The sequence below is a fragment of the Penicillium arizonense genome (assembly GCF_001773325.1).
Source record: "Penicillium arizonense strain CBS 141311 chromosome Unknown PENARI_contig015, whole genome shotgun sequence".
NCBI classification, from domain to species: Eukaryota; Fungi; Ascomycota; class Eurotiomycetes; order Eurotiales; family Aspergillaceae; genus Penicillium; species Penicillium arizonense.
In genome coordinates, this window is record NW_019173292.1 from 606,113 (window position 1) to 633,601 (window position 27,489).

At 50.1% G+C, this 27,489-nt stretch overlaps 12 protein-coding genes across 12 annotated transcripts; 8 read left to right on the forward strand and 4 right to left on the reverse strand.

Moving 5' to 3' along the window:
* Positions 1 to 679: 679 nt before the first annotated feature.
* PENARI_c015G09961 (uncharacterized protein) lies at positions 680 to 1,621 on the forward strand (the record flags this gene model as incomplete). Its single annotated transcript, XM_022633878.1, has 3 exons — positions 680 to 973; positions 1,038 to 1,340; positions 1,397 to 1,621. The coding sequence occupies 3 exons, from the start codon at positions 680 to 682 to the stop codon at positions 1,619 to 1,621; spliced, it is 822 nt and encodes a 273-aa protein (XP_022486243.1).
* Positions 1,622 to 3,146: 1,525 nt separating this feature from the next.
* On the forward strand, positions 3,147 to 4,769 carry PENARI_c015G08422 (putative MFS sugar transporter; the record flags this gene model as incomplete). Its single annotated transcript, XM_022633841.1, has 2 exons — positions 3,147 to 3,351; positions 3,409 to 4,769. The coding sequence occupies 2 exons, from the start codon at positions 3,147 to 3,149 to the stop codon at positions 4,767 to 4,769; spliced, it is 1,566 nt and encodes a 521-aa protein (XP_022486429.1).
* A 672-nt stretch (positions 4,770 to 5,441) lies between these two features.
* Positions 5,442 to 6,349, forward strand: PENARI_c015G02246 (glycoside hydrolase family 131 protein; the record flags this gene model as incomplete). Its single annotated transcript, XM_022633706.1, has 3 exons — positions 5,442 to 5,550; positions 5,610 to 5,911; positions 5,978 to 6,349. The coding sequence occupies 3 exons, from the start codon at positions 5,442 to 5,444 to the stop codon at positions 6,347 to 6,349; spliced, it is 783 nt and encodes a 260-aa protein (XP_022486339.1).
* Positions 6,350 to 6,558: 209 nt separating this feature from the next.
* On the reverse strand, positions 6,559 to 7,359 carry PENARI_c015G02257 (SDR family oxidoreductase; the record flags this gene model as incomplete). The annotated part of the gene is made up of 1 exon (XM_022633707.1): positions 6,559 to 7,359. One exon carries the CDS (start codon positions 7,357 to 7,359, stop codon positions 6,559 to 6,561), a length of 801 nt encoding a protein of 266 aa, XP_022486259.1.
* A 556-nt stretch (positions 7,360 to 7,915) lies between these two features.
* On the forward strand, positions 7,916 to 10,003 carry PENARI_c015G04114 (uncharacterized protein; the record flags this gene model as incomplete). The annotated part of the gene is made up of 5 exons (XM_022633749.1): positions 7,916 to 8,025; positions 8,292 to 8,408; positions 8,456 to 8,509; positions 8,558 to 9,019; positions 9,073 to 10,003. The coding sequence occupies 5 exons, from the start codon at positions 7,916 to 7,918 to the stop codon at positions 10,001 to 10,003; spliced, it is 1,674 nt and encodes a 557-aa protein (XP_022486472.1).
* A 2,154-nt stretch (positions 10,004 to 12,157) lies between these two features.
* PENARI_c015G00385 (intradiol ring-cleavage dioxygenase) lies at positions 12,158 to 13,457 on the forward strand (the record flags this gene model as incomplete). Its single annotated transcript, XM_022633662.1, has 3 exons — positions 12,158 to 12,413; positions 12,467 to 12,791; positions 12,848 to 13,457. 3 exons carry the CDS (start codon positions 12,158 to 12,160, stop codon positions 13,455 to 13,457), a joined length of 1,191 nt encoding a protein of 396 aa, XP_022486482.1.
* A 932-nt stretch (positions 13,458 to 14,389) lies between these two features.
* PENARI_c015G08684 (putative integral membrane protein) lies at positions 14,390 to 15,703 on the forward strand (the record flags this gene model as incomplete). Its single annotated transcript, XM_022633847.1, has 5 exons — positions 14,390 to 14,551; positions 14,613 to 14,723; positions 14,778 to 15,169; positions 15,221 to 15,285; positions 15,333 to 15,703. The coding sequence occupies 5 exons, from the start codon at positions 14,390 to 14,392 to the stop codon at positions 15,701 to 15,703; spliced, it is 1,101 nt and encodes a 366-aa protein (XP_022486442.1).
* A 608-nt stretch (positions 15,704 to 16,311) lies between these two features.
* PENARI_c015G10918 (uncharacterized protein) lies at positions 16,312 to 18,004 on the reverse strand (the record flags this gene model as incomplete). The annotated part of the gene is made up of 2 exons (XM_022633900.1): positions 16,312 to 17,606; positions 17,653 to 18,004. The coding sequence occupies 2 exons, from the start codon at positions 18,002 to 18,004 to the stop codon at positions 16,312 to 16,314; spliced, it is 1,647 nt and encodes a 548-aa protein (XP_022486307.1).
* A 1,863-nt stretch (positions 18,005 to 19,867) lies between these two features.
* On the reverse strand, positions 19,868 to 20,581 carry PENARI_c015G12392 (uncharacterized protein; the record flags this gene model as incomplete). The annotated part of the gene is made up of 2 exons (XM_022633934.1): positions 19,868 to 20,257; positions 20,324 to 20,581. 2 exons carry the CDS (start codon positions 20,579 to 20,581, stop codon positions 19,868 to 19,870), a joined length of 648 nt encoding a protein of 215 aa, XP_022486290.1.
* A 646-nt stretch (positions 20,582 to 21,227) lies between these two features.
* PENARI_c015G00086 (uncharacterized protein) lies at positions 21,228 to 23,136 on the reverse strand (the record flags this gene model as incomplete). Its single annotated transcript, XM_022633658.1, has 3 exons — positions 21,228 to 22,606; positions 22,681 to 22,920; positions 22,971 to 23,136. 3 exons carry the CDS (start codon positions 23,134 to 23,136, stop codon positions 21,228 to 21,230), a joined length of 1,785 nt encoding a protein of 594 aa, XP_022486316.1.
* Positions 23,137 to 23,492: 356 nt separating this feature from the next.
* Positions 23,493 to 24,521, forward strand: PENARI_c015G12326 (NAD-dependent epimerase/dehydratase family protein; the record flags this gene model as incomplete). Its single annotated transcript, XM_022633932.1, has 1 exon — positions 23,493 to 24,521. The coding sequence occupies one exon, from the start codon at positions 23,493 to 23,495 to the stop codon at positions 24,519 to 24,521; it is 1,029 nt and encodes a 342-aa protein (XP_022486403.1).
* Positions 24,522 to 25,567: 1,046 nt separating this feature from the next.
* Positions 25,568 to 27,062, forward strand: PENARI_c015G01063 (uncharacterized protein; the record flags this gene model as incomplete). Its single annotated transcript, XM_022633678.1, has 8 exons — positions 25,568 to 25,671; positions 25,724 to 25,853; positions 25,911 to 25,954; positions 26,012 to 26,117; positions 26,168 to 26,524; positions 26,575 to 26,653; positions 26,709 to 26,892; positions 26,942 to 27,062. The coding sequence occupies 8 exons, from the start codon at positions 25,568 to 25,570 to the stop codon at positions 27,060 to 27,062; spliced, it is 1,125 nt and encodes a 374-aa protein (XP_022486239.1).
* Positions 27,063 to 27,489: the final 427 nt, after the last annotated feature.

Genomic DNA, 27,489 nt, shown 5'->3' on the forward strand with positions numbered 1-27,489 from the left:
GCCTCGAAGCGACTATACCGTTTCATGCCTTGGTTTCGCCCTACTTTAGCCTCTCTTTTCACCTCTTTTTGTCCATTTTCCAGTACCCCGGGTTGTATTTCTTTAAAATGATGGGTTAATCATGTAGATTATATGAAGGACTTACGGTCTATGACCGTACGTAACAATGTCGTCGACTCAATCGCACATGAGTCAGCTCATTCGAAGACTACGGTAAACAATAAAATATTAGTATGGGTATCTAACAGATCACACAACTGGCCATACTCAAGTTGGATATTGCTCAGCAACATCTCAAGCTCCCACTGTGCCAGGGCACCAAACCATTTTCTCACGAACACGCCGTGCCGGGTCGAATATATTGTTGAATGCCTGACAAAGAGCGCAGATCGGAATGCCCTTCCGTGACTCGGCTAGGTAAAAGACACTGACTAACGAAGACCGTTACGCCTCAAGCACTGGTTTGGAGTTGAATGAGGGTTATTCAGAAGACAAAAATCCACGGATGAGAAAGATCCAACAATTGTGGGACGGGATGATCCTGACGATCCGGTGAAAGACTCGTTCACCATCCACAGGGATGCATGGATCCTACATGACTCTCAATTACTAACACAGCAATAGGAGAAACCTGCCAACTTCCCCAGCTGGAGGAAATGGTTCATCACCATAATGCATAATGCTCGGACCAATCTGCGTGACCTTCAGCATAGCAACCACTAGTAGCGAAAAACTCCGTGTCTCAGAGGAAGTAATGATCCTAGTAACCGGCCTATTCATGCTAGGCTTCGCCTTTGGACCAATAATCTTCGGTCCACTTTCCGAATTATACGGGCGGAAGCGACCGATGTTCCTGGGCATGTTTGTCTTTGCAATCTTCCATGTCCCCGTCGCAGTAGCCCGGAACCTCCAGGCAATCTTCATATTTCGCTTTCTGGGTGGGGTACTTGCCAGTGCGCCGCCTCTTGCCATTGTGTGTCTTCCTCTTTTGGCATCCCGTTGAGAATGCTGTTACTTACTAGCGTGGTCTGGGGTAGGTGTCGGGTATTGTGACCGACATATTTGAGCCAGTAGAACGCGGCATTGCCATTTCCATCTTCGCCGCTAGCTCCTTTGTCGGGCCTGTTGCTGGTCCAATCACTGGTAGTTTCATCACACTGTTATCGGGGTGGCGCTGGACGGAGTATATCACCGCGACCTGGGCGTTTGCGTTCTCGATCATTGGCTTCCTAACCATTCCGGAGACATTTAAGGTGACTTTTCTCACGCAGCGCGCCAAGTGCCAGCGCACAAAGACCAAGAACTGGGCTTTCCATGCCAAGCGGAGGAGAGCGTTGTTAGTGCGCGAGATATTGGGGTCCGCTATCTATTCCAGCCTTTTCAGATGCTCTTCCAGGAGCCAATTCTTCTTCTGCTCACGCTGCATGTTGGGTTCATCTATGTATTTCTGTATATCTGCTTCGAAGCCTATCCAATCTCGTTCCAGTATGATCGCGGCTGGCAGGAAGGAGTTGCGGCATTGGCTTTCGTGGCTATCATTTGTGGCGTTGCTGTGGCGTGTCTGATCATCGTGATCTTTTCCTTGACACGGTATCGAAGTATCTTTTGCCGCACTGGATGAGTCGATACCGAGGAACGGTTAATCCTAACGATCATTGGTGGTGTCCTGGCGCCCATCGGAATGTTTTGGTTTGCTTGGACATCAAATCCTCACATCTCTTGGATTTCACAGGTCATCTCCGGAGGCTTCTTGGGGGCCGGGGTGTTGCTGATCTTCTTGCAGGTATGTATATTCCTGATCCTGACATGTCATCTGAAACAAGGCCAATTGAATATCAAGACTAGTAAACCCCTAACTGTGATCGACAGGGACTCAACTATATTATTGATGTGTATTCTACGTACGCCAATTCGGCGATTGCAGCCAATTCCTTTTTTCGGTCATGGCTAGGGGCTGGGTTTCCCATATTTGCCCTGCGTATGGTATGAGTATTCCGCGGGCAAGTCACGAACAAAGCTGACTGCATAATATTAGTTCAGAAATCTGGGCGTGCCTTGGGCCATGACTTTGTTGGGATGTCTCACCGCTGCGCTCTTCCCTGTCCCCATTGCGTTTTCATCTATGGACGAAAGATCCGATCATGGAGTAAATTCAGCGCGAAGGGGGAGTAACCAAGAGTAATCAGGGACTAGATGGGTTCTTCACTGATGGTAGATCTAGAAGGAAGCCCTGTCAGTAGGCTATACTCTCATCCGGCTTAGTGATTCCATTCCGGCACTTCCACGTGAAGACTGCAGTTCCGAATGCCGGCACTTCCGACGTAGGGTGATTCAGATCACCAAGTGGAACCGCAAGTCTTGTTTTTTTGATCTTGATATTTACAGTAAATGAAGTGATTATCGGCCAGAGGACGTGAAATGGTTGGCTATCACGGGGTTCGATTTGCTGACTCAAGGCTTGGCATGCAGACCACACTCGAATATCAATTCAATTTGTTGACTTATATTCCTATGTAACTGTGACGAACTTATGGAGAAGTGAGTTACTTCAAAGATGATAAACGACAAATATGCATGACACGCGGTTCATGTTATCGTGGCCCGAGGCACAACTGGACTTGCTGGGCTCCATCGGCCGGGTCCGATGTGGAGCAGACCTGTACGCGAGAGAGGTTTCGCTATGCACTTGCTTGACCAATCCACTGAGTTGATGCATCTACAAGCCGTACCCCGGAATCTGAAAAGGGATTACCGGGGGAGAACTAAGCTTCATGGGGTAGCAGGGCAGCACGAAACCCCCAGCACAGCGTGCCGCAAGCGAGAAATCCGGGGAAACCAAGACTTTTAGCTAATATTATCTGCCGTGGTGACTCTCGAGCACTTCATTCTCCACATTTCCCACGGCTTGGCCACTCCTCGCCAATGGGAGTTGCGATTTTCGGACCGGGGTGCTCTTTGGCCCACACACAACTGGGGCCCTCCAGACTCACGATCGTCCGGCAGACGGCGATGGCCGTTCAAACCTCGCTGCGTGTATATATGAACTTGCCTCCAGCCTCATACTGCTTTTGGCGGGGCAATTGGTGTGGCATGATCTCCAAGCTCTAGATCTATCTTCATACATACTTGACACTTTAAAATATACCATGGCGCCGTATCTTGGCCTTCGAGGGAATGCCCTCCTCCGCGCTGCGGTCATGCTGGTCGTGTGCCCTACCTTTACTTGCTATGGATACAACATGAGTGTGGCCGGTGGCCTATTAACGCTCGATGCTTTCAATTCTCAATTCCCAAGAATGGACACAATTCACACCGAGGGAACTCTACAGCAACAAAATTCCCAGATTCAAGGTCGGTGCATGGTAATACTTATATGGATGTTCTTTGCTAATCTATACCCTCCAACAGGCACTGTTATTGCCCTCTACACCGTCGGAGGTATCTTCGGTGCCCTATCATGCGTCTACCTCGGTGATCTCTGGGGCCGACGCAAGGTCATCTTCATCACCAATTTTGTCACTATCATCGGGGCCATTCTCATGGCAACATCCTTCCAATTTGCTCAATTCATCGTCGCGAGGCTGGTTCTCGGTTTAGGCATTGGTGGTTATGTGGCGACAGTACCGGTCTGGCAATCCGAGATCTCACCTTCACACAAGCGAGGATCCAACGTCGTAACAGATGGAATCTTTGTCGGACTCGGTGTGACTCTTGCCTTGTGGATCGACTTGGGTTTCTTCTTCGTTAAAGATAACTCCGTCTCTTGGCGGTTCCCTCTCGCTTTCCAGGTCGTGATGTCGGTCACTGCAATGATCTTCATAACCATGCTTCCCGAGTCGCCTCGCTGGTTGATCAAGACCGGTAAGGTTGAAGAAGGACGCAAGGTTCTCGCCGCTCTGCTCGATGCCGATGAACATTCCGCTACTATCAACAACAACATCCGTGATATCGAGGCTTCCCTCGCATATTGCGGATCCGGATCATGGACCGATATGTTCAAGAACGGCGAACAGCGCCTCTTCCACCGTGCCTACCTAGCCGCCACCGGTCAGATGTTCCAGCAAATGTGCGGTGTCAACCTGATCACCTACTACGCAACCACCATCTTCGAACAATACCTCGGAATGGACGCCGTGAGGGCCCGTATCCTCGCCGCCGCAATGGGTCTGATGCAGCCCTTCGGCGGCTACCTTGCCTACTACACAATCGACCGTCTCGGCCGCCGGCCATTAATGCTCTGGAGTGCGGGAGCCATGTCAATCTGCATGGCCGGTCTAGCAGGTACAACCTCCGACGTCGCAGCCAACAACACAGGCGCCCTGGCCATGGCGGTTGTCTTCCTATACTGCTTCCAGTTTATCTTCACAGTCGGCTACTCCGGTCTGACGTTCCTCTACGCCGCGGAAATGGCACCTCTCCAGGTCCGTGCCGCTGTCAGCGCCGTTTCCACCGCCACCGTTTGGGCATTCAACTTCCTGCTGGCTCAGGTGACTCCCGTCGGTTTCTCCACAATCGGAAGCAGATACTACATCGTCTTCGCTGTTGTCAATGCAGCCATCGTGCCTAGCGTTTACTTCTTCTTCCCCGAGACCAAGGGTCGCACCCTGGAGGAGATTGATGAGATCTTCGCGCAGTCCAAGAATATTTTCGACCCGCCGCGTGTGGCTCGGGCTATGCAGAAGCGGACTGTGCATGTCGGCGAGTCGAATTCTGATGCTGAGAATACTGGCTCCAATGATGATGTCCTCAAGGAGGAAGTCAAGGCGTGAGAGAACTGAACTGACCTTGAACTGTCCAGTCCTACACGGGATGGATGGGTATATTTTGGATCAGAATGTCGTGATGAATTAGCTATACCGGGACTTGTAAATATGACCAGATTCCCGACCGTGTCATAGGACCGGTTATTTTCCTTGAGTTGCCAAATTGACATCTATTTCCTTTGGCTTCAGCCTTTCTAATGTAATATGTCTTGGTATCTTCCCTTTTTGTAGAGTATGTAAATCAAATGGCATGTCGGTCCGAAAGTGCGACCGTCTACTTGGCATTGTTTCAGCCTATGCTGCAAAGTTTCATCTGGCCCAAGGCATCTTAGACCCGTGCCTTATTTGGAGCAACAATCGTCGATCCTGGACAGGGGCTCTAATTGTGGGCACTGTAGTACATGTACATGAAGTTTAGCAGTGAAGCAGATATAGCAAGACCCTGAACCCACCCAGCGCCTCAACACGGAGCAACGTCCAAGTATAGTAATGCTCAGGGTATTATTGCACAGGGTCTTGTCTATATCAAACACCTGACATTTCTCCGGTTTCATGATGTCCGTTCATATCCGGCGACTCCCATAGAACTGGTACTATAAGATATACGAGAGTAGTCCAACACCGTATACAATAATCGAACTATCACATTACAATTTCAGACTCGAACGATTAAACGAAATGAAGTCATTTGCATGGTTAATCTCCCTGCCCATGGTGGCAGAGGCTGGTGAAGTTCTATGGAGCGGACTATTCGACGCCTCTGCAACCGTTGCCGACTTCGACAAATGTAAGTTGGCACCGCATTACTGTACTATTAGCATGAACACATATGCTGACCTATGAAAGGGTCCTGGTCCAACCAAGTCGGCGCTTGGCAGTGGTATATCCACGGCACCGCATCCACAGACAAGTACCTAGGACTCTCGCCAGATCACAAGAACCCAGCCGATACCAGTGAAGCACAGGGCATCCGAATCACAATCGACGGCACATCCTTCTGGAATGGCCAGACGATGGAACGATCCGAGCTCATCCCTCAGACGAAAGCCGATCTGGGAAATGGACATTTGTTCTACCATTTTTCATTGAAGACGAATGAGACGAATGCACCGAATCCCAAGTTCGAGCATCAGATTGCTTTCTTCGAGGTTTGTAACCACCCAGTGCTAGTAGGACCTGAGATATGAGACATGGACTAACACGTATCCCCACAGAGCCACTTCACCGAGCTGAAATACGGCCTCATGAGCGGCGATTCCGCCAGCTCGGACAATACCCTGCGCTGGTGTGTGGGCGGTACTTCACACTGGACGACACAGCTCGAAGCAGGGAACTGGTATAACTTCGCCTATGACATCGACTTCGATGCGCAGACGGTCGGGCTCTGGGCGTCGAATGGGTCTAGCCCCCTGACGCAGGTCGTTTCGGGTGTTAGTGCCTCGACCTCGACTAACTCGGCGGATTGGCATATCGGCGAGTTGCGGCTTGACAACGGGGGTTCGGACTCGGCTGCGGAGGACTGGTTCTGGTCCGGTATCTTCGTGGAGAAAGCTCCGATTACGGCGGATGTTGCGGGACCGAAGTAAACATGCAAACACAGACAAACAGATGAGCAAACACGAACAAACATAACAGAAATGGACAAACCAAACAAAATGCTAAAACAGGTTGAAAGTATGAAGTCATACAATAGGTTGACTTGGAAATAAAGCAAAGAAAAGTGGAACGTGGAGGTAAAGTGGATGTATCCCATTAAATCATAAGCTAAATCAAAGTCGTTTTATCGTACATTCGTTTACCGGCAGCAGTAACCACCGTCAATGAGCAAATCATTGCCAGTCATGTAGGTGCTGGCATCGCTGACCAGGTAGACATAAGCACCCTTCAGCTCCTTAGCGTCACCATTGCGGCCCATGGGGATCATAGACATCCACAGGTCCTGGATATCCTTAGCAACAAAGTCGGACAGACCAGTGTCGATGTAACCAGGAGAAATGCTGTTTACACGAGCAAAGTCGCGCCACTCGTTGGCGAGCGACCGGGCCATGTGAATACAGCCAGCCTTGGCGACATTGTAGGAGGTCTGTTCCTGGGGGAAATTGGCGATGTGTCCAGACATTGAGGAGGTAATGACGAAGCTGCCGGTGCCGCGCTGCTTAAAGTGTGCGCCGACCGCCTTGGCGCAGTGGAAGGTGCCGGTCAGATCGGTCTGGATGACTTCTTCCCAGTCCTGGACTGAGCCCTCGAGGACGCCGGCGTCAGCGGTCTTACCGGCGTTGGCGATGAAGGCGTCGATCTTGCCGAAGTCCTTGATCACTTCCTTGACAAAGTTGTCCACGCTCTCCCAGGAGCCGACGTCGCACTTGTAGGCCTTGACCTTGACTCCGTACTCTTCGGCGAGCTCCTTGGCGTTCTTCTCACCACCCTGGGGACGGGAAGAGTATGTGATGGCGAGGTCAGCGCCCATCTCGGCGCAGCCGCGGGCGGCTTCGATACCCATGCCGCGGGCTCCGGAGGCGCCAGTGACGACAACCACCTTGCCCTTGAGGCTCAAAAGGTCGAGGAGGCGGTTGGCCTTGGGGACGGGGATAGGCATAATGGCGGTTTGGGTTTAAAAGGTTTGAAGGACAAGAGGTATAGAGGAGAGGTATAGAGAAGAGAGGATTGAGAAATTGAAGCTACAGATCTAACTTTCCCTGGTTCAGAGCTGGTTTAAATACGTCGATTCGTCCAATGACTTCATGGTCTGGCTATCTCTTAGCGCTGACATCAGACGCTGTTCTGGGCAGGGGCCTGCGCCTGGCTCAATCAGGTTGTCTCTAACTCGGTTCCACGCATCCAATGACTTCAAGTTCGACGGTGGAGATGCATGAGGGTGGGACTGTGACATCATGACTTGCAACTGTCGAGCCTTCCATTCAATTCCCTTCACGTTCACCGAAACTGATATCATATGAGCTTCAAGCTTCAATTCACTGCAATTCTGGAATGTTCTCTGTAATATACTCGGAAAGCTGTTGCCCGGTCAGGAACACCAAAAGGCGGGCAGTCGAGCTTTACCCCACTTCCAAGTAAGTGCCAAGGCCGAGTATACTTCGACCAACACACGACTGCTCATGCATCTCGCCTACGGGGATTGCCCCAATTGAGCCATGTCAGACCATGGTAGTCTATCGGGATCTAGTGGGGACCCGCGGGGAGATCTAGAGAGAGGGTTGAATGACGAAAACGACAATGGAATGGAAGTCGTTGACTCAGCGGTGTATAAAGAACAAAATTGGTTACTCAGCCACTTGAGAGCTGCCAGAAAATACAATTTGCAGTGACTTCTCTGCCGTTTTCTCGTCATGGAAAGTGAAACGGGGGGAATTCCCTCAACTCAGCCCGGGCTAGACGGCATAGGCCCACTCGTACACCGATCATCTACAGCGAGTACCCTGCATCATAACAATTTTGACGACTCCTTTCTTTCAAGGTGGGAGCTTTGACTTCTTTAGGGTGCACGTACCTCTGCTAAGATCCTACTAGAGTCAGATCCTTTTTCCGTAAAGATACTCACATCGGTCACGTGGGCCGTCACCCTCTACGCGGAAGCCAGGATATCGAGATCCATACCTGGAGTGGTCCAGATGACCCAGATAACCCGTAAGGCTGGAGGAACCAAGCCAAACAGTAGTAACTAACAATCCCAGATTCAATTGGAGCAAGACCTACAAATGGGTTCTCACCTTGACAGTCTGTTTCATGTCAGTCCCACCACCCATCCAACTGAAACAAAGCTAACAATTGCACAGTTCCATCTTGACCGGTCTCCCCGCGGGATCATACGGCGCTGGAAACAATTACATGGCCGAACGCTTCCACGTTCAGAATGAGCCATTTCCCAATCTAGCATGGGCGACAACGTCTTGGAATATGGGTGCTGCATTCTGGCCTCTGATCTTCGTACCATTGACTGAGTCGTCGGGTCGTATGCCTGGTTATTTTATTGCATACTTCATTCTCGTCGTGTCTCTTTTCCCCTCGGCTTTCGCGCAGAACTTTGCTACACTGGTCGTTACTAGATTCTTTGGGGGTGGCGCTTCTTCTGTGTCGATTAATATTGTCGGTGGAAGTATCAGTGATGTTTGGTATGGTAACAAAGCTCGAAGCTTGCCTATGTCGCTTTTTGGATTCACGAGTGTGATTGGTATTGCTTTGGGGCCGTTCATTGGTTCCGCTATTCAAGAGATACATAAGAACGATCCGTGGAGATGGTAAGATCTTATATCCTCGGATATTCTGTCTGAACCCTGCTGATTATAAACAGGATCTTTTATATTCAGATCATCTATAACGCAGCGTTGATCCCAGTTTTCTGGTTGATTCTCCGAGAGACTCGCGCAGACGTGATCTTGAAGAAACGTGCCAAAAAGCTACGCAAAGAGACAGGTCGGGCTATTTACGCCGAAGCTGATCTAAACAGTACGGGTGTCTGGAAGCTCCTCCAAATATCATTCGAGCGTCCGACACGAATGCTCATCACCGAGCCTGTCGTGACTTTCTTCACGTTGTGGGTTAGTTTCGCGTGGGGAATTCTCTTCCTCTTCTTCTCCAGTGTCGCGCAAACTTTTAGTGCAAATTATGGCTGGGGCACATTCCAAACCGGTCTCGTTCAGCTGGCTATCTCGGGAGGCGCTGTGATTGGCACGGTATTTAACCCGATTCAAGACTGGATCTATCTCAATTCTGCAGGTAGGAATCGTGAACGTCCTGGGAGGCCGATTCCTGAAGCGCGGTTGTATACTTCTATTCCTGGCAGTCTTTTGTTTGCCGCTGGGCTGTTCTGGTATGGTTGGGCTAGTACTGGGAATGGTTCTATCCATTGGATTGTGCCGACGCTTGGAATTGGTTGTACTGGTGTCGGGATCTACTCTATTTACATGGCTGTGGTCAATTATTTGACTGATGCTTATGAGAAGTACGCAGCTTCGGCTTTGTCGGCTGCTTCGCTGGGCCGTAATAGCTTCGGTGCATTCCTGCCTCTCGCATCGTTCCAGCTGTTCGATACATTGGGCTATGGTTGGGCTGGCTCTTTGCTCGGGTTTGTTGGTATTGCTCTCTCGGTCGTCCCAGTGGTACTAGTGATCAAGGGTCCGGCTATTCGTCGAAGCAGCCCATTCATGCGTGAGGCTATGTTTGAACCGGGTGAAGACGAGTCGGAGAAGGATCAACAGTCGGAGAAGACGGATGTGCGATGAGTTCCTGTTTATCATTTTTGTCTCTCTTCGCAAACGATAAAACAGAGAGCATTTAATCATCTACTGACGAGCATGTAGAGTACATATTATTGGAGAAAGAGGTGTTTGGTGGTGTTTTTTCTACACTTGGCGTTTCGGAAAAGCAGCAGCATAATTATAGATAAGATGTGATATTTCAAATTAACCTGCACAAACACCTTTTCCCTCTCCTTCATGATTATTGGAGGCTCTGATCGATCCTTCACTCTAGATGTCACTTCTCAAGTTGGCATCCTGGATGGGTCTCGCAGCACTTCTTCTATTCCATCTGGAGTTTACAAAGAGTGTCAGGCGCAGGCTGGGCATCATACCGTTAAGTCGTCCCTCCAAAGGGCGAGTGTGGGAGGAGCACACAAACTCATAAGTAGAATGAAAAGAGTGTAGCGCATTATTGTCAGTTAATTTGAATGAATTTGTTCCACGATAATTGCTGAGATAGGGGTGCGCAGGTCCACCAGAGATATATATACTTTTACAAGAACTAAAATGCGGAACTAGTACCTGAGTTATATATTCTACCCAATGAAGTATTACGAGGCACACGGAGACACAGACTCCCTGTTAGATTGAACGACCCTGGGGTCCATGGAAAACTCGTCGGTCTGGTAGGAGGGCAGTGTGGAGGGACAGGCTGCAATGCTCGGACAGTATATTAATCAACCTAGTACCGAATCGTGCCAACCAGACCTCAAAGCTAGTCTTTATCATCATTCACCTTGTTTTATTATGTCTATCAGGTCATATTTTTGCGGTCGGCTTGTACTACATGTACATGTCGCAACGAGGATTTGACTAGGTGCAGGGCCCAATAATAACAAGCAAATCCTTGCGTTTGATCCCTGAAACACCAAGAAGCACTAAAGGGCAACTTGAATAAAGGTATCATGAGTGCTATGGATGTATAAGATTCGAGGCTTCGAATGTGCACGTCAACGTGAGGCCAGTAATGCCAATGCATGTCGAAGAAGGAATACAAAAATGTATACCAAAGATCATCAGTTTCTAAGCTAAAGCAAGCAAATAAGACCATGTTATCAGTCCTCTTCTGTGTTAAAACTGTATACGATGAATGACGCTACGGAAGCATGTATGTCCAGGCCAACGAGGTTGTTTAGGTCTGACCTCTTCTCCATGAAAGAGAGATCCTATTTAATCGAGAGTATTTCTCCCGAACTATACTCTATATGGTAGGTTCAATGCTGATCACTAGGTTCATGCTTGGCGAAGCAGGCATTTCATGCCTGGAGATGCCTAGAGAAGCCATGAATCTCAACTCCTCCAATAAAATATAATTCATTTGTGATTTGGTTAAATTTGGCACTGCACTGCCGCCCCTAACTCGAAACACGCAGAGATCAAGTGGATATCGGAGACCAACCACTTTTAGATTGACATCCGAAGAGGATTGAGTCCTCTGGTCTCGTACCTGCAGCAAGCATAGGCAACCATCTATCAAATGGTGATGATGCATATATGGCTCTTCCCGTCCAACGCAACGCACAACGCAATTATCACTTTTCAACCATGTAACGCAACCAAACTACAATCAATTAGCGGCCTTGGAAGGCTGCAACACAAACGTCGTCATATTTGATGCCTCGGAGCAAATTCTCCGCTGAATAAGCCCCCGAGCAGGTCAAACGACCCTGGAGAAGTCCACGAATCCTCAATGCTCGTGGCTGAGGTGGCCATGCTCCGCTGAATCAGCCACGCGTCGCAATCCCCAGCCAAAAGTCGAGACATCAAACGTCAACCTTCAAAGCCCGCCCTAAACGACATTCTTTCGAATCAAACAACGATGATTCGTCCTGCCCCGGCGATCCCTGCTTGAATTGATTAACCTCGTGGGGCAAAAACACCCAACTCCCGCCTTTCTCAAGGGGTTGACGCGGCGCCAAGCAGCTTCTATCCCGGATACGCCCAGAATCACTGCCAGTCAGGTCTAAGGCATTGGACGTGCAGAACGTCGGTGCTTTCACGATGCTGTTAATCTGCCGAACGGACACGCGTCAGGAGTCGAGGATGGCAGGGAGAGAAGGGTATAAATCCAGACTCTCGCTGTGCTAGATGTGAAGAGCTATCAACATAATCATCTTGGATAATCCGCTCTCAATCATGGTCCAGCTTTGCAAATTCCTCGCCGTAGCTGCTGCATGCTTGGCAGCTCCCGCCATCGCTCACCCAGGCGAGAAGCATGACCCTCACCACGTGAAGCGTGAGGTCCACGCTCGCGACGCCATGGCTGCCCATGCCAAGCGCTCTCTCGGTGCTTGCGAAAGCACCCTGCACGCCCGCGAATTGAACAAGCGGAGCATTGCTCGTCGCTCGCACACCGTCCAGAACCTGCGCAAGAAGCGCGGCATCACTGCCAGTAAGTGTGCCTTTGATTGCGTTTACTTCGGGATGCATGCTTACCCGTTGCAGCTCCTCAGAAGTGGCGCCGTAACCTTGCTGCTCTGGAGAAGTGGGAGGCTATTGACCATAACCGCACTGGCATTTTGGATTATAGCCCCGCGACTCCTGAGTCTATGGTCTTTGCTGCTAATACTAGCTGCATTCTGTCTCCTACCGTCACCGACGGCCCGTACTATGTCTGGGGTGAGGTTGTGCGCCAGAATGTCAAGGAGGACTTGTACTCCGATGGTGTCGATGTTTTCCTTGAGGTGCAGTACATTGATATCAATACCTGCAGACCGGTGCAGGGTGCGCTGGTTGACATCTGGCAAGCCAATGCCACTGGTGTATACAGGTACGCATCATTCCCCATCCGTACCTTACAAGAAACCCGACTAACAAATATATCAGTGGAATCTCAGAGTCAGGCAACTACGCCGCAGATGGCTGGGACTCGACCTACCTACGCGGCATCCAACAAACAGACCGCGACGGCGTAGCCACCTTCGAAAGCATCTTCCCAGGCCACTATGAAGGCCGAGCAACCCACACCCACCTCCTCACCCACCTGAACGCAACCCTCCTCCCAAACAAGACTCTCGAAGTCGGCACCGGCAGCGTCGCCCACATCGGCCAGCTCTTCTGGAACGAGGTCCTCCGCTCCGCCGTCGAGGATACTTATCCCTACAACACCAACACGCAAAGCATCACCACCAACGCTGAGGACATGTGGAGTATTGAGCAGGCTGATAGTGCTTATGATCCCTTCCCGGAGTATATCTACCTCGGTGATGATCTGGATGATGGGTTGTTTGCTTGGATTCAGATTGGTATTAACGCTACTGATGATTATACGGATAACTCGTACTACTCCATTGCCGCATACCACGATGCTAATGGTGGTCATGAGAACTCTGATAGTTCGTTCGGTGGCGGCAGTGGCGGTGGTGGTGCTCCCAGTGGTTCTATGTCGATGTCTATCGGTGGCCCGCCTACTGCTTCACCTAGCGCTTCTGCTTGAGCTTGAGACAAAATAGGAAGTCTCCTCGATTGTTCTAAGGTTCCCGGGTGAGTCGGGGTTGCTCCCGCGGGGATTTGACCCGTTCCGGATGACCCGGTTTCATCAGCGGTGTACTGTACATACGGCGAGAAATAGTGTGAAGATATTCTCAATGGCTCTATTTTATTTTAACTTCCATGAACTCTCCTGCTTTATAGTATGTATGATCTGCATTGAAATGCAATAACCCGTTCCAACATGAGTGAGTGGCGGCTACATCGTATAGTCAGCGGAATAGACGCGCACGGTTCGATGGGATCAGATCTATGGTTCCCAGCGACACTAGGCCCAATGGGGAAGGTTGGCAAAATGAGATGATATAATTAGCGGATGGTCTCCGAGGTTAATACTGTCAGGCAGTTTGGCGCGAAGTATAAATTTGGCAGAACTAAGTTTGCAACTGTATTTGGAGCTACACCCGTGCAGAAACCAAAAAAGAAGAGTGTAAGCGACAGGTTTCGACTCCACCAAACCAGATCCGCCCGACAAAGCCCGGAGCTCACTGCCTCGCCAATCACCGATCGGCATCGCTTAGACTTTTCCATGGTCCGGGAGGCTGCGCCTATCCCGTTCGCCTGAAGCACAGGAAAAGGAGAGCAGAATACACGTACTGTAAGAGACTGAAGGCGAAACAGGAGAACGCTCATCTTATCCACATGTACTAGACCGAAACATAGGCATATGCAGACTCCTGGACTAGGGACTAGACCAAACCGGCTACAATACAATACGGCCCAAAAATTGCGGATCCCATCGAATAGACTCGACCCTATAGATTCCCCCACTTCTCATGGTCTACCACGGGGATTTGGAGCCGTCTGATCTTCACCAATGCACCTCTCCCTTCTCTCCTTCAACCTGCGGATGGGATTCCCCATACCCTCTGCTTGACTATGGATGTCGCAACTATCGATGCAAGCCGCAGCAGGGCTATCCTGGTTGTGACTTCTGTCTTCCTGGGTATTTCCCTTGTTAGTGTTGCACTCCGCATCTTTGTTCGCACGCGCATTGTTCGTGCTTTTGGGTGGGATGATAGTATTATGGTGTTGGCCATGGTGAGTATCCCTCCTCCGTTACCTCGATTGTGACCATGCTAATCGCATACTATTCGCATAGGGCCTCAACCTCATCTTCGCCATCTGTGGTATCATAGGAAGTAAATATGGAATCGGTAGGCCATTGGCCTTTTTCATGCTTCATCCGGACTATTTGCATCGCGCATTACTGGTATGACTATACCCTCATCGGACCCCAACGAAATACCGACTCACATTACATCAGTGCTGGTGGCTCGGCCAAATCTTCTACGTCTTGACTTGCGTTGTCGCAAAGATCTCCATCATCATCGCCCTCCTCCGCATCACCGTCGATCGTATCCACGCCTACATTCTCTACGCCGCCATGGTTCTCGCCACTGCCGTTGGCCTCGTTTTCTTCTTCTTCACCATGTTCCAATGCTCGCCCGTCGACTTCTTCTGGAATCAGATGCAGCCCGGGGCTGAGGGCTCGTGCGTTAATAAAGATACCCTTATTGGCATTGCGTACTTGTACAGTGTCGGCGCGGCGGTCACTGATTTGACGATTGGTCTACTGCCCGTGGCGTTGATTTGGAATTTGCGCATGAATCGCCGCACGAAGGGCGCTATTGCTGGGATTTTGGGTATCGGTTGCATGTTCGTTTCGGCTATTCCAATTTCCAGGTTCATTTCGCTAATTTGTTCTAGTGCGAGTGCTGCGGTTATTGTTCGCATTCCATTTGTTCATCATTACAAGGATCAGGAATTCCTGTGTATGTCCCACTATATCCGGATGATTGACATTGACTAACGAGATCAGACAACACTTACCAAATCTCCATCTGGTCCAACGTCGAAGCAGGCCTCGGCATCACTGCGGGTTGTCTTACAACCCTCAGACCCCTCGTCCGCTTTCTTCGCGACGGCTCCTCGAGCCACAGCCGAACGCCTCGGTCCTTTCCCCTTTCCGGTAATGTCGCCGGTTTTCATCGCTCGTCCCGTTCGCACTCGAAACTCGCCTCCCAGCATGATGCCAATCAGCTCTGGACGGGGAGCGAACATGATGACCATGGCGTGACTACGACTATCATGGGTTCGAGGCGGGCTGCGCCCAGCAGTAGTGAGGAAGATCTCAATCCTTCGCCGTGGAAGGTGGAGAGATCTGTTAGAGTCTCTGTGCGCGATTCATGATATTTTATTTATTTAATATTATATGTATAATTACGACAAAATACGATGTTAATACCCCAACACTACTGAAAGCCGTCCAGGGGAACCACTTTTTATGGGAACGATCATCGAGTGGGGATTAAGCGAATGCACAGCAATCAGGTTTGCCTGTACATCTGGGACTTTTGTATTGGCCTGATATGGTCACTTGATCAACATGGTCGCAAAATGATCTTCAAATCCAATAACTTAATAGGTAGGCAACCCAATACTATGAACTAACGAAGTCTCATTATTGACTAGCTCAGCCTTGCACATGAAAGTCGATCATAGCCTCGCCTGAAATTGCCGACCAACCGCGCGACAATGTCCTGTTTTCGAGACAATAGTCTCATTCTTTGATACAGTACATAGCCATTGTAATATTGAATACAGATCTAAGAGCCGCACATCGCACATCCTTCCAACGCCCCAGAGCTACGCTATTCCGCAAATGGAAATAGTAAATATTAAACTGTAAACTGTATTTGGCTCAGCAAAGTCATATGAAACGAGCTAATCAACCCATTAATGCAGCGCCAGTCTCGCCGTCGTTTCATTTCATTTCACTTCATTTCATTCTTCCAATTTCACTGTTTGGGCTCCTCCGTCTCCGCTCGTACAAGGCCCTCCTGCGACGAGGATGACCCAACCGCATAAGCGTCAACCTTCGTCTGCGCAAACTTGCGCGCGGGGACCTTGGTGGCGAAGAGAATGTCCAGCTCGGCATAGGTCCGGTCTTTTGGTTCGGGCAGCCTGAAGAACGCCCACAGGAATATAGCCAGCGCTGTCGCGCCCCAGAAGAACCCTGTTTTGCCGGATGCGTTCCATGCGGTCGGGTTCATAAAGTACGGTTCGAGGACTTGGGAGACGACGTTGATGATTTGGTAGGCTGTTCGGGCTAGACAGACTGTCAGCGGACGCAGGCGCACGGAGGACGTCTCTGAGACGATGGCGTAGGCGATTGGGCCGACGGTTAGGGAGTAGGTGAAGAGCCAGAGGAAGCAGAAGGCCGCTTGGGCCCACATTGCGCCGTTGGTGTGCGATGCGGCGTTGACGATGCCGATTAGGAAGAGGATTGTGCAGAGGATTCCTTGGCCCCAGACGTATAGGGTTCGTCGTCCGAACCAGGAGATTAGCCACCAGGACAGGAAGGTTCCCACGAAGGCGACGCCTGTGCACCCGACGCCCAATTGGAAGGAGCGGCTGGTGGGCATGCCGGCTTGCTGGAAGAAGTATGTGGGCGAGTAGGCGAACGTGCTACCGGAGAGGATTTGTCCGACGAAGGTGAGGCAGCAGATCTCTGTGCGGCGCAGGTCGACGCCCTTGAAACAGTCTGCGTAGGTGGTACCGGCTTCGATTTCGGCTTCGATTTTGATCGTGTGCACCATCATCGCTAGTTGGCCGTTGATCTGATCTTCGGTCTTGCTACCGCCCAGTCGGCGGATACTGCGCTTTGCGTCTTCCAATCGGTCTTGTCGAACCAGCCACCAGGGGCTCTCGGGTGCGATCCAGCAGATGGCCATCAGTGGAACGGGCCAGATCCATTGCAGGGCGAAGGGGATTCGGTAGGACCATTGGTCTGCTCGGCCGACGAGTCCGTATAGCACGCCTGAGGCGATGAGCTGGCCGATGGCCCAGCACATGTTCACATAGGTGGTTAGGTATCCGCGCAAGTTGGTTGGGCAGACTTCTGATGCGTACGCGGGTCCGATGGTTGCGAATACACCCCAGGAGAACCCACAGAAGATCTGTCCGACTAGGAGGACTGCTGCGGAGTTGGCGAAGACGGTGATGAAGATGAATGCCGTGAGGAAGAACAGGGCAACCACCATTACGATTCGGTAGCCGTACCGGGATGCGCACCATCCATTGAGGATACCGCCTGTGCATGTCAGTCTTGTCGCTGACTGAACAGTAAGAGGACTAACCAAAGATACAGCCAACAGTACTGGCCATGCTCAGACCTGTCTGCCAAGGCGCAGAAACCTGCCATTTAATATCACTGCCATAGTATTGTCCATACTTCTTCTGAAACTCGGGGTAGCCGAAGAAGTTACCCATGAGGATGGTATCGTATCCCTCCATGATGATGGACATGGAGATGAGAACCGACCACATGACAGCCTTGCGATTCTCCCGCAGGGACTGCATCAATGTCTGGTTGTGTTCATCGTCACTCGCCTGTTTGGCCTCGATGATGGCGCCGGCGCCCAATGTATCCTCGACATGGTGGGCGGCTGACTTCTCCAACGCAATCTCGGTATCAGTAATGGTCGCCATGGCAGAGACAGAGGACTAAGTGCGTGAACTATTATCCCGTAGCTGTAGCTAGGCCCCTGGACCGGGGATCATCGTCTATATATGTCGCTGCGCGTTGCGACTGGCGCAAGATCCCCGTGCAGTAGTTCGCTCCGAGGGGATTGTGGAGAAAAGGTTGTTCAAGTTGCGTGAGACTAAAGTCAGCCCATTTCGGGGCTTTCAGGCTAATATGGCCATCGAGGTTGAGGAGAGGGAAGCAGATTCGTCGTCCAACATGTTCGCCGTTGCGTCTAGACCTAGACTGGAATGTAGGCTTTGGGGTTGTATTATTTTTGCACCTATCATGGAACAAGAGCCAAGTCAGAGGGATTCATGGTAGAATTCAACCGCTCATTCAGTTAGTGTCTGGGGAAGCGAGGTTGGGGAATGCGAGGGGGCGTTGTGATTGGGCCCTAATTGGATGGCGGCAACGGCCCCGGACGGAAAATGAAGCTATTCCCTTCTTGAAACGGGACACCTGCCGAGGGTCAGTTCAGTGGCACAATAAGACGTAAGGGCCAATTTCATATTCTCAGGATCAATTGATAGTGTCAGGTGTCTACTTTCTGCGCGGCATTTTCGGTCCGGGCTATTGACCTTGTCTGATGGAGATTGTGACTGTGCTTGCTCGGCCCATGCGATATTAGCGTCAAACGCACGAGCTTATTTCTATTTAGCCGGTGGGATGATCAGTCAATATTATTGACGTTCCAGACAATTTGAGTCTGGTTTGGCAGGGATTCATGTCGCACTCTGCAATCCCACTCTGCAATCCCTTGACTCCAAGAATGATAAATGGAACCAAGACCCCTGTCCAAGTTTAATTTCTCATTCCAGATTATAGACATTGGCATTCAATTACTGACCCTTCTCCAATACATCACTTGCTTCAAGAGGTGTGAACTATGATCTTCAGATCGACTGAGTGATGGAGAAGCGCGAAATTGAGGCAATGAAGCCATCTGCTCCCCAATCTCCGAATTAATCGAGGAATAGAAGCCTCAGGGCTTCAGCGGATTCCCGTTAAGGTCTCGTTGACATTCTAGTATGTCGAAACCCAGTGGTACTTGGTACAACTGGGTGAGTGAGCCATGCACCGATGGCCGTCTTGCAGAAGACAACATGCCCAGCATCTCTGGTTTCGTGGTTTGTGCGCTCTGATGTAGACACTTGTTATCGCGTGCGTGCTTCAAGGGGCCGCTCAATCATGTGGCTCTTGGTGTTCAGTTTCCATAACCCAAATATGGCTGTAGTATGACTTGTGGAAGCCTATCTGTGCCGTGCTCAATATGCGAAGAGGGAGACGGGACCGGGCTGAATGAACTGAAGAATTCAGCAGGAACAGAGTGAAGAAATGGGTCGTAGTGGCTTGGACTAGAGCTCCAGGCGATGTGTGAGCCACATAGACGTTGCAGCATTAACTCTCATGATCGCGCTGCACGCCTGCAGCTAGTAGATCTTTCGCAGTTAGTACGTCTCCCATAATGCGAGTCCGTGCTTGATCGCATCGAGTAGCGTCGAGGAAGGGGTGATCCGATTGGTGGTAGCGGCTGTCTTGAAGAGAAGGTAGATTTTAGCGTGGTTTGATCAACGGTGAGAGGAGAACCAGGAGACGGAAGTCTGACGTGATAAAAATACTTTACCTAGTTATGACTAAAGTGACTTCATCCTTCCAACCTCTGAAGTATACTGTTTCCAAGAAAGGGAGCGGGAGAGATGTTCAAAATAGGAAAGAGCACGAAGCGCCGTTCGCGACGCATAGATTGGGGTATAAGAAGAGATGAAAAGACCGGCTAAGAGAAGAAGGAAGGAAATCAATAAAATACAAGTGACAATCACCCCAACTCAGCTGCCATCAATCCTCATAAAAGTCGTATATTCTTCCGCATTCCTAACCATATCAGGAATAACAAGCCTAGGAATCCAATACGGCTTGAAATCAACAAAGCTAACATCCCGGCCCGACGAATGGACAACCCACTGCGTCTGACCATTCGAGCCGAGGAAGAGTCCCTTGAGCGGTGCACCCTGCATCGAGTGCCGGTAGACCTGCACGGGCTCAAACTCACGACCCCAGACGAGTCGGCCTGTGGCTGGGTGGTGGTTGATGCCGACGGGCTGCCAGGCTAGATCACCGGAGCCGTAGGGGACATGTGCTTCGATTTGAGTTGTTTCTTCGTTGCCGTTGCAGCGGAGTTGGGTTTTTATGTTTTCTTTTTGGCTTGTTATTGTGACCTGTGTGGCTGTTAGTTCTGATGCTGTGGTTGTGGTTGGTTGAGATGAGGGAATGATGGAACTTACCAGGCCGTTGAGGTAGCCTTCATCGCCAAATTGACGTGTGGTATCGGCGCCTGTGGAAAACCCTTCGATGCTGCAGCTGTGGGATGATGTGCCATTATAGCATCCATCGACGTTGATCGTCCACGGACCGGCGATCTTCGTTTGTGGGTTGTAATCTGGGAGCTCAGAGCAGTATTTGACAGGTTCAACCGTCAGCCTTTGCTCCAGCGGCTGTGCGCCAGCAACGAGGAAGAGAGAGAAAAGAGCCGCTGCAAGCATGGTGTTGTGCTGTGTAAATGGGGAGGATGGAAGAAATTTTTAATGAGGAGAATGTCATTATTCTGTTATACAGGTCTCACGTCTAATTTGAACTAAATTTTTGGCCCCAAATTCCCTCGAAAAAGCCAACTACAGATCCATTTCAGGCTGCAATGATCCAAACAAGCCCTCGGGACCCTGATCGGCCGAGGGTTCTAAATCTCCACTAAGGGGCGGAACTGGACGGACATTGGTCAAATATGATCGAACTTGAGCTTTTCTTCCTTTTAACTGAGACATTTTACAGGCTATGCTTCCCCACGTTTGACTCTTTCGGCCCGTTTACCTGTTGAAGTTTGCACACTCGATCATTCTTCCTGGTAGGACGTCATGATGCGCCTTCGGAACCCCAAGGCTCGTCATTGTTGGGGGAGATGAGCCATTGAAGGGCCATTGAAAGGTCCAGGGTCCAGGGGGCTGACGGCTGACTTGGACCCTGAACGGACCCTGAACACCGGGCAAAGACCCTGGGAAAAATTGCCTCTATAGTCTCGGACTCCACTTCTACATTCAGCCCCCGTTGGCGACGAAATAGCCAATCATATACATTTGCATCGTAAAAATAGCTGTTTACCAGGCTAAGTCGAGGCTCAGTCGTTAGTCTAAGTTAGTCTGTTTCATTCCTTAGAAGCCCCTCTGCCTCCTCTTCCTGTCCATGTGACTTCAGGGTCTCAGCCATAGCCAAACCTTCATTTCGGCCTTTGTCTGCATTCACCATCCACACTAGTGGAATTGGCATAAGAATCAAAATGGCGATGACAAAAAAGCCGCTGCGGACTTGCCCGGTCGCATCCACCAATACACCCACAATCGCCGGTCCAATAAAGGAGCTCCCCTTGTCGGTCGCGGCGTACAGGGCATAGAATGCAGCCTCGTTCCCCGGGGGAATGAGAAGTCCAAAGAAAGATCGACAGTACGAGGCCAGGCCACCCCCAACAACTCCGTGAACAACTGCCAGGGGGAAAATCTCCCATGGCTGTTGTAATCCAATCACGCCCCATTTTTGTATAAAGGGGATGTAAGCCAACAAGCCATACAAAGGAATCAGTTCAAATAGTGCCATGCACAGGATAATCGTGTGATTCGACTGCAGTCCGAAGTATCGCGAGACGTGGGGCCACAGAAATGCGCCCGCCATCCCCGACAGCGTGGCGGTGATGGACAAGAGTCCGACTAATGGCGTGCTTAAATGCAGTTCGGTGCGTGCAAATAGGATCGCTGTCCCAGAGACGGTGGCCAACGCGTCGGAGATCAAAAACCAGGCAACCAGGAAAAGAAGCACCTCGCGCAGCTTGACAGCAACTTTGACGGTTTGCCAGAGGGACTTCCACGCGAATCTGACCAGTCCCATCCATGCCCGCCATTTGCCTCCAGAGGTGGAGACGTCCAGGGGTGGCCCCGGGCGAGCCCGCAGCAAATGGCGAGACACGAAGGTAAATGCAGCCCACCAGATGCCGACTAGCAGCAATACGAAGCGCATCGGAAGCGTTGCCGATACCTTGGCGAGCGAGGTCTTGGATAGTGTGATGAGCAGCACGATACTGATTATTTGCACGAATACCGCTGCACAATACCCGAGACCGACTCCCTTGGACGAGATCTTGGTGGACAGCTGCAGCTCTGGCGAAGATGACGATGGAGCCTTGTGCTCGCCACCTTCCGGCGAGCCTTGCGCTTGCGCGCCCGAAGGATTTAGTCCATCCAAGCTATCATTGTCACCCCATGCATTCCAATCCGAGTCTTCGCGGTCGAAGCTCGAAAGTTCCGCCCCTTCGTTGGCTTTACCGTCCTGGAGTGACGGGTCGTTTGCGACAAGCACCGGAAGGAAAGAATTGAGCACGACAAATGAGGAACCGAGACAGGTCACGCCGACGACGACCAAGATTGCACCCAGAATATATACGGGCGGCGCGATGAACACAAATAACATGCTAGCTATCGATCCCGCGAATCCGAAAAACATCAGCAATGTCTTGCGGTTGTTTTCTATTCGAAATATATCATTAACTCTCACGTCCACTGTTTGTATTTATGTTGGCTGTTCAGCCTCTCAATCATACCATAATCCGCCAGAGCGCTGAACGATATCAACGTCAACGCCTGGATGAGCACTGCCAAAGAGAAAGTATACATGGCAAAGCTGGCCGTATTGATCTCCAGGCCCAAGATAGGTACCACACACTGGCCACTTGCATCCTGCGTGCTATTTCCGGATGATGCTCCAACACAGGATTCGCGACTCGTCTGTAGGACGCCGCGTTCCCGGGCCAGTTGTTCGAGGGTGAGGGGAAGGAATGATCCTAATGCCGATCAGTAATTTGTTTATACATTGGAGGAAGTTTCCACGAACCTACGCCACACACCGCGAACACCTCAGCCGCAATCCCGTACGAGTACCACCCAAGGATCTCCCGGCGGCTCGTGGGGGTTGTGTCCTCGCCGGCATACCGCGGGGGTCGCTGTTGTACTCCCTCGGGTGTCGGAGACTGAAATGCGGCAAATACAGAGGACAGCATGGGGGGACGTAATTTTCCAAGGAGTTTCCCCCAAGGCAAAAAAGGTACAAACGGAACTGACGGATGCGGGCGGAAGTTCGGTGTATAGCCCTTGATGACGTCAGGGATCGGCAGGAACTCGGCCCTGAAGTATAACACAACTGTATACAAATAGTGAGGTCTTCTTTATTCTTTGGGCTTAAGAAGTGCCTCACTATTGTTCGTTTACTGTTATTAAGTACCAGCATTGCACAGCATGGGGTCTCTGGGCATTCCACTGGTTTGACTTGCCGATACGTCAATCTGCGGTCACCAAGCCTTACAACATAACATGAGTTCCAGAACCCCCGAAAGTCCATCCAAGTCACTCTCTTGATATGCCATTCTCCGTCTTCCTAATCGGCCCGGGCTTCATCGGTGGAGAGCTCCTCGACCACCTCCTCGAGGAGAACTATGCAGTCACCGCTCTCGTCCGTCGCCATAGCGCGGTCGCGGAATTTACCAAGCTAGGCGTCAAAGCCGTCATTGGAACCTTGGACGACGGGCGATTGATCAGGGGCCAGGTTGCTGCTAGTGATATTGTCTTCCACACCGCAAGTTCAGATCACTTATTATCCGTCCAGTCGGTTCTTGATGGTATTAGGACACGGGCTGAACAAGGGCTCATGACATATTACATCCACACCAGTGGTGCTTCACTTTTGGCTGATAAAGCTGCGGGAAGATATATGGATAATGTCATTTATGACGATGAACGACCTTCTCAGATCGATACGTTGAGATTGGATGCGCCGCATCGGCAGATTGATCTGGAAATTGTTGGCGCGCGTCAGGCTCTGGCGAAGTTTGCTAAGATTGCCATTATGATTCCTCCTGTTATCTATGGTGTTAGCACTCGGGAAAAGCGTCTGTCGATTCAATTGCCCACGCACATTCGATACTCCCTGAAACACGGGTACGTAGGTCAGGTCGGAAGCGGACTTTCAGTCTGGGGATATATCCATGTGAAGGATCTAGCGAGAGGCTATATGACATTGTTGCACTGGATGGAGCGTTCCTCTACCGATGAGGTCCTGGAGAATCCATACTTCTTCTGTGAGAATGGCGAAGAGCTCTCCTGGGGAGACTGCGCAGCCGAGATTGGTCGACTCTTAGCGATAGAAGGACGGATTGATGGCCCTGAGCCTCAAACAGTCCCATTCGAAAACTACAATGATCTCTTTGGGGAGTCCACCGTTGCAATCGCGGGATCGAACGCCAGAAATCGCGCGAATCGACTTCGGAAACTGGGTTGGCGGCCTTTGGAGAAGAACACATTCATTTCGTTGGCTGAGGATGAGATTCCGTTAATTTTGGAGGAAACTGGGGAGTTTTATGGCTATCGGTCGGATTTGTCTCATGATTGAATCGAGAAAGAGGTTGGCTAGCATGGAGTAGTGACCATACAGCTCGCACAGATACGTTTCTCAAATGGAGCCGCTAGCAACGGTGTTTTTGAGTTGGCCCACTGCCCAAAATTTGATCCTACCAGGGAGAGAACGAACTGCGCTTGTCGATGCTAGTATATGATGATGCTGGCCCGGGCGCGCGATGGTGGGGCATTACTTCGTGGGGGGGGGGGTATGGCATGGAAATATTCATAGCAAGTTCTCTTGAATCATTTTGGGCGCGGATCTGTTGATAAAAAGATTAAAACGAGACAAAGAGAAAGAAGAGCTTCAAAAATAATATTGGCCCCAGTGCGCTCTAATTAGCAGTTCTAATTCCCCATAGAGTGGTAAATGAGCCAGCGCCAAGACATCTGCAGTCCCCAAGGGACGAGGATTTGCTTTAAGGCATCACCTTAATAACACGCCCGTGTCAAGTTATATTTAGAAGCTCACAGATCCTTGGAACCACCAGGGCTTCTAGATCGACACGCTCGAAACCACAAAAGCATTCACCAGGGAGATAAACCGCCCACATACGTACATCTATGACATTATGTACGGAGTACATGTACTGTCTTCCTTGAACAGGGAACATGGAACATCAGTAAAACAACTCCTACGTAGAGTTTGGCTCAAAACTGGTTATATCCCGTGGGTATAATTGACGGAGCTCATTTGCCATGGGGTGCAGTTATCAGCCTTGAACGCGTTCAGGTCCACAGTGGATGGGATCCAATAATGTCATTTTGTGATTGGGTTGGGTACGGATTCCGACTGTCGCAGGGCTCTCCAGACAAGACTGGATATATGGGGTGATAGAAAAGCGGGGACTCTGCCACGCTGTAAGCCAATCAGACATCGTGATAGTGGGTGGCAAACCGGTCCGAAATGATCTGTTGTTGTAGTCGGCTATGATGTAACTGACCTTGGAGCTCTCGGTCTATGATATAAGATCGGAATCGCACATTCTTCTCTTCTCCGCTATTCCATTCCCAATTCATGGACTGTATTGACTCTCAATCATGGCTACATTTATAAAAAGAGAAATCATGGGTACGACCCTAGAAACTACAAATCGATACTCGGACCTAGACGCTCGAGGAGTTGGCGTCTCTGGTGTTATCTGGTATATACCAACCATCGCACAACGGCATTGAGTAGTTGCTGACGGTTAAAAGCTCGGCCAAAGACTGCATTACTAACCAAACGGTCGCCATTAAAAAGATAGCCAGGCCGTTTGCATCTACTGCTGTGGCCAGGCGCACGTATCGTGAGGTTCACTTGATCAGTAACCTGCGGCATGATAACGTATGTCGAACCTGCTAGCTGCACAACGTCTCAGCGGCGGAAACTAATGCGAAGTAGTTGATCAACATGCGCGATATCTTCATCTCCCCATCTGAGGATCTGTAAGGCTCAAATTGCTTTGTTCAGCGTTGAAAAATCATACTGATGATGCATTGCAGTTACCTTGTGATGGACTGTGTCATGACAGATCTCCACCAGCTTATTCAATCGGCTAAAAAGCCATTGGAGGGCCAGTTCATACAGTTCTTCACATATCAAATACTGGTATGTCTCAACAAATCGACTCGTAAAGATACCATCGTTGACCGACCCAGCGAGGATTAAAATACATCCATTCTGCCGGTGTGATCCATCGCGATCTCAAACCCAGCAACCTCCTAATCAACGACAATTGTGACTTGAAGATTTGCGACTTTGGATTGGCTCGAGAACAAGACCACCAGATGACTGGTTATGTCACCACACGATACTATCGAGCACCAGAGATTATGTTGACCTGGCAGAAATACACTCACGCTGTGGATGTTTGGAGCGTTGGCTGTATCTTGGCAGAGATGCTTCTCGGACGGGTTCTCTTCCCTGGAAAGGATCATGTGCATCAATTTACTCTGATTACTGAGATGCTGGGTAAACCTCCTAAAGAGGTTATGGAGAGAGTTTACAGCAAGACTGTATGTATACCACCAAAGCTGAGATGGGCGGACACTGACAGGAACTTCAGACGCTGCAGTTTGTTCAGTCTCTACCAGAAACAGAGCGCCGACCACTTAAGTCTATCCTTGGAGATGCAGACCCTCAAGGTATGTCTTTCGTTTTTATCGACTCCTCAGCTTCTACAGATACTGACCTTAATAGCCGTTGATTTGTTGGAGAAGATGCTCGACATCGACCCGGAAAAAAGAATCACAACGACAGAAGCCCTCGCCCACCCATATGTCTCGACCTACTCTGACCCCGAAGATGAACCTGTCTTCGACAGGCAACTTGATTGGTCCCTTCTCGATTCGGAGCTATCCTCGGAGGAGTGGAAAACTAAGATGTAAGTCCACTCACTATATATATGGTAAGGTTGTACTGATGATTTGAAGGTACTTTGAGGTTTTAGATTATCACCGTGGTGCTTGTGATGGGCAAGATGAGGCTCAAATGGCCCAGGAACAAAAGACCGACGACTGGTTGCGCAGGGAGGTGGTGGCTGAAACTTATTAGCGATTTGTGGAAGCCCGCTCCCAAACACCGTGCAGTAAAGCATTCTATAGATGTTCTGTCCGATGAAATGGTGAACTCTCGGACATATTAGTTTGATTCACATGTGTATAATATTTGCTCTAGAGACTACTAGAGATGAGACAGTTGTCTCAGATGAAGTCACGAATATAAAGCGACCACATTTTTTAATCACTCAATTTTTATCTTAGAGGCTTATAGACCGGTGTGAAAAGTTTGGGTGAGACCGGCACGGGTGTTCAGTTTATCACAAAATTTATTTCTTGGACTCGTGTTTGAACGACACGCGATGAACAGTTTACGGAAAGTAGGAATCGAACGGAGTATATAAATCTTGGCAATAGCCCAAGACAGCTGAACAACACCCAAAAAAGACCAAATCACTGCAATAATGGGCACATCCCGATTC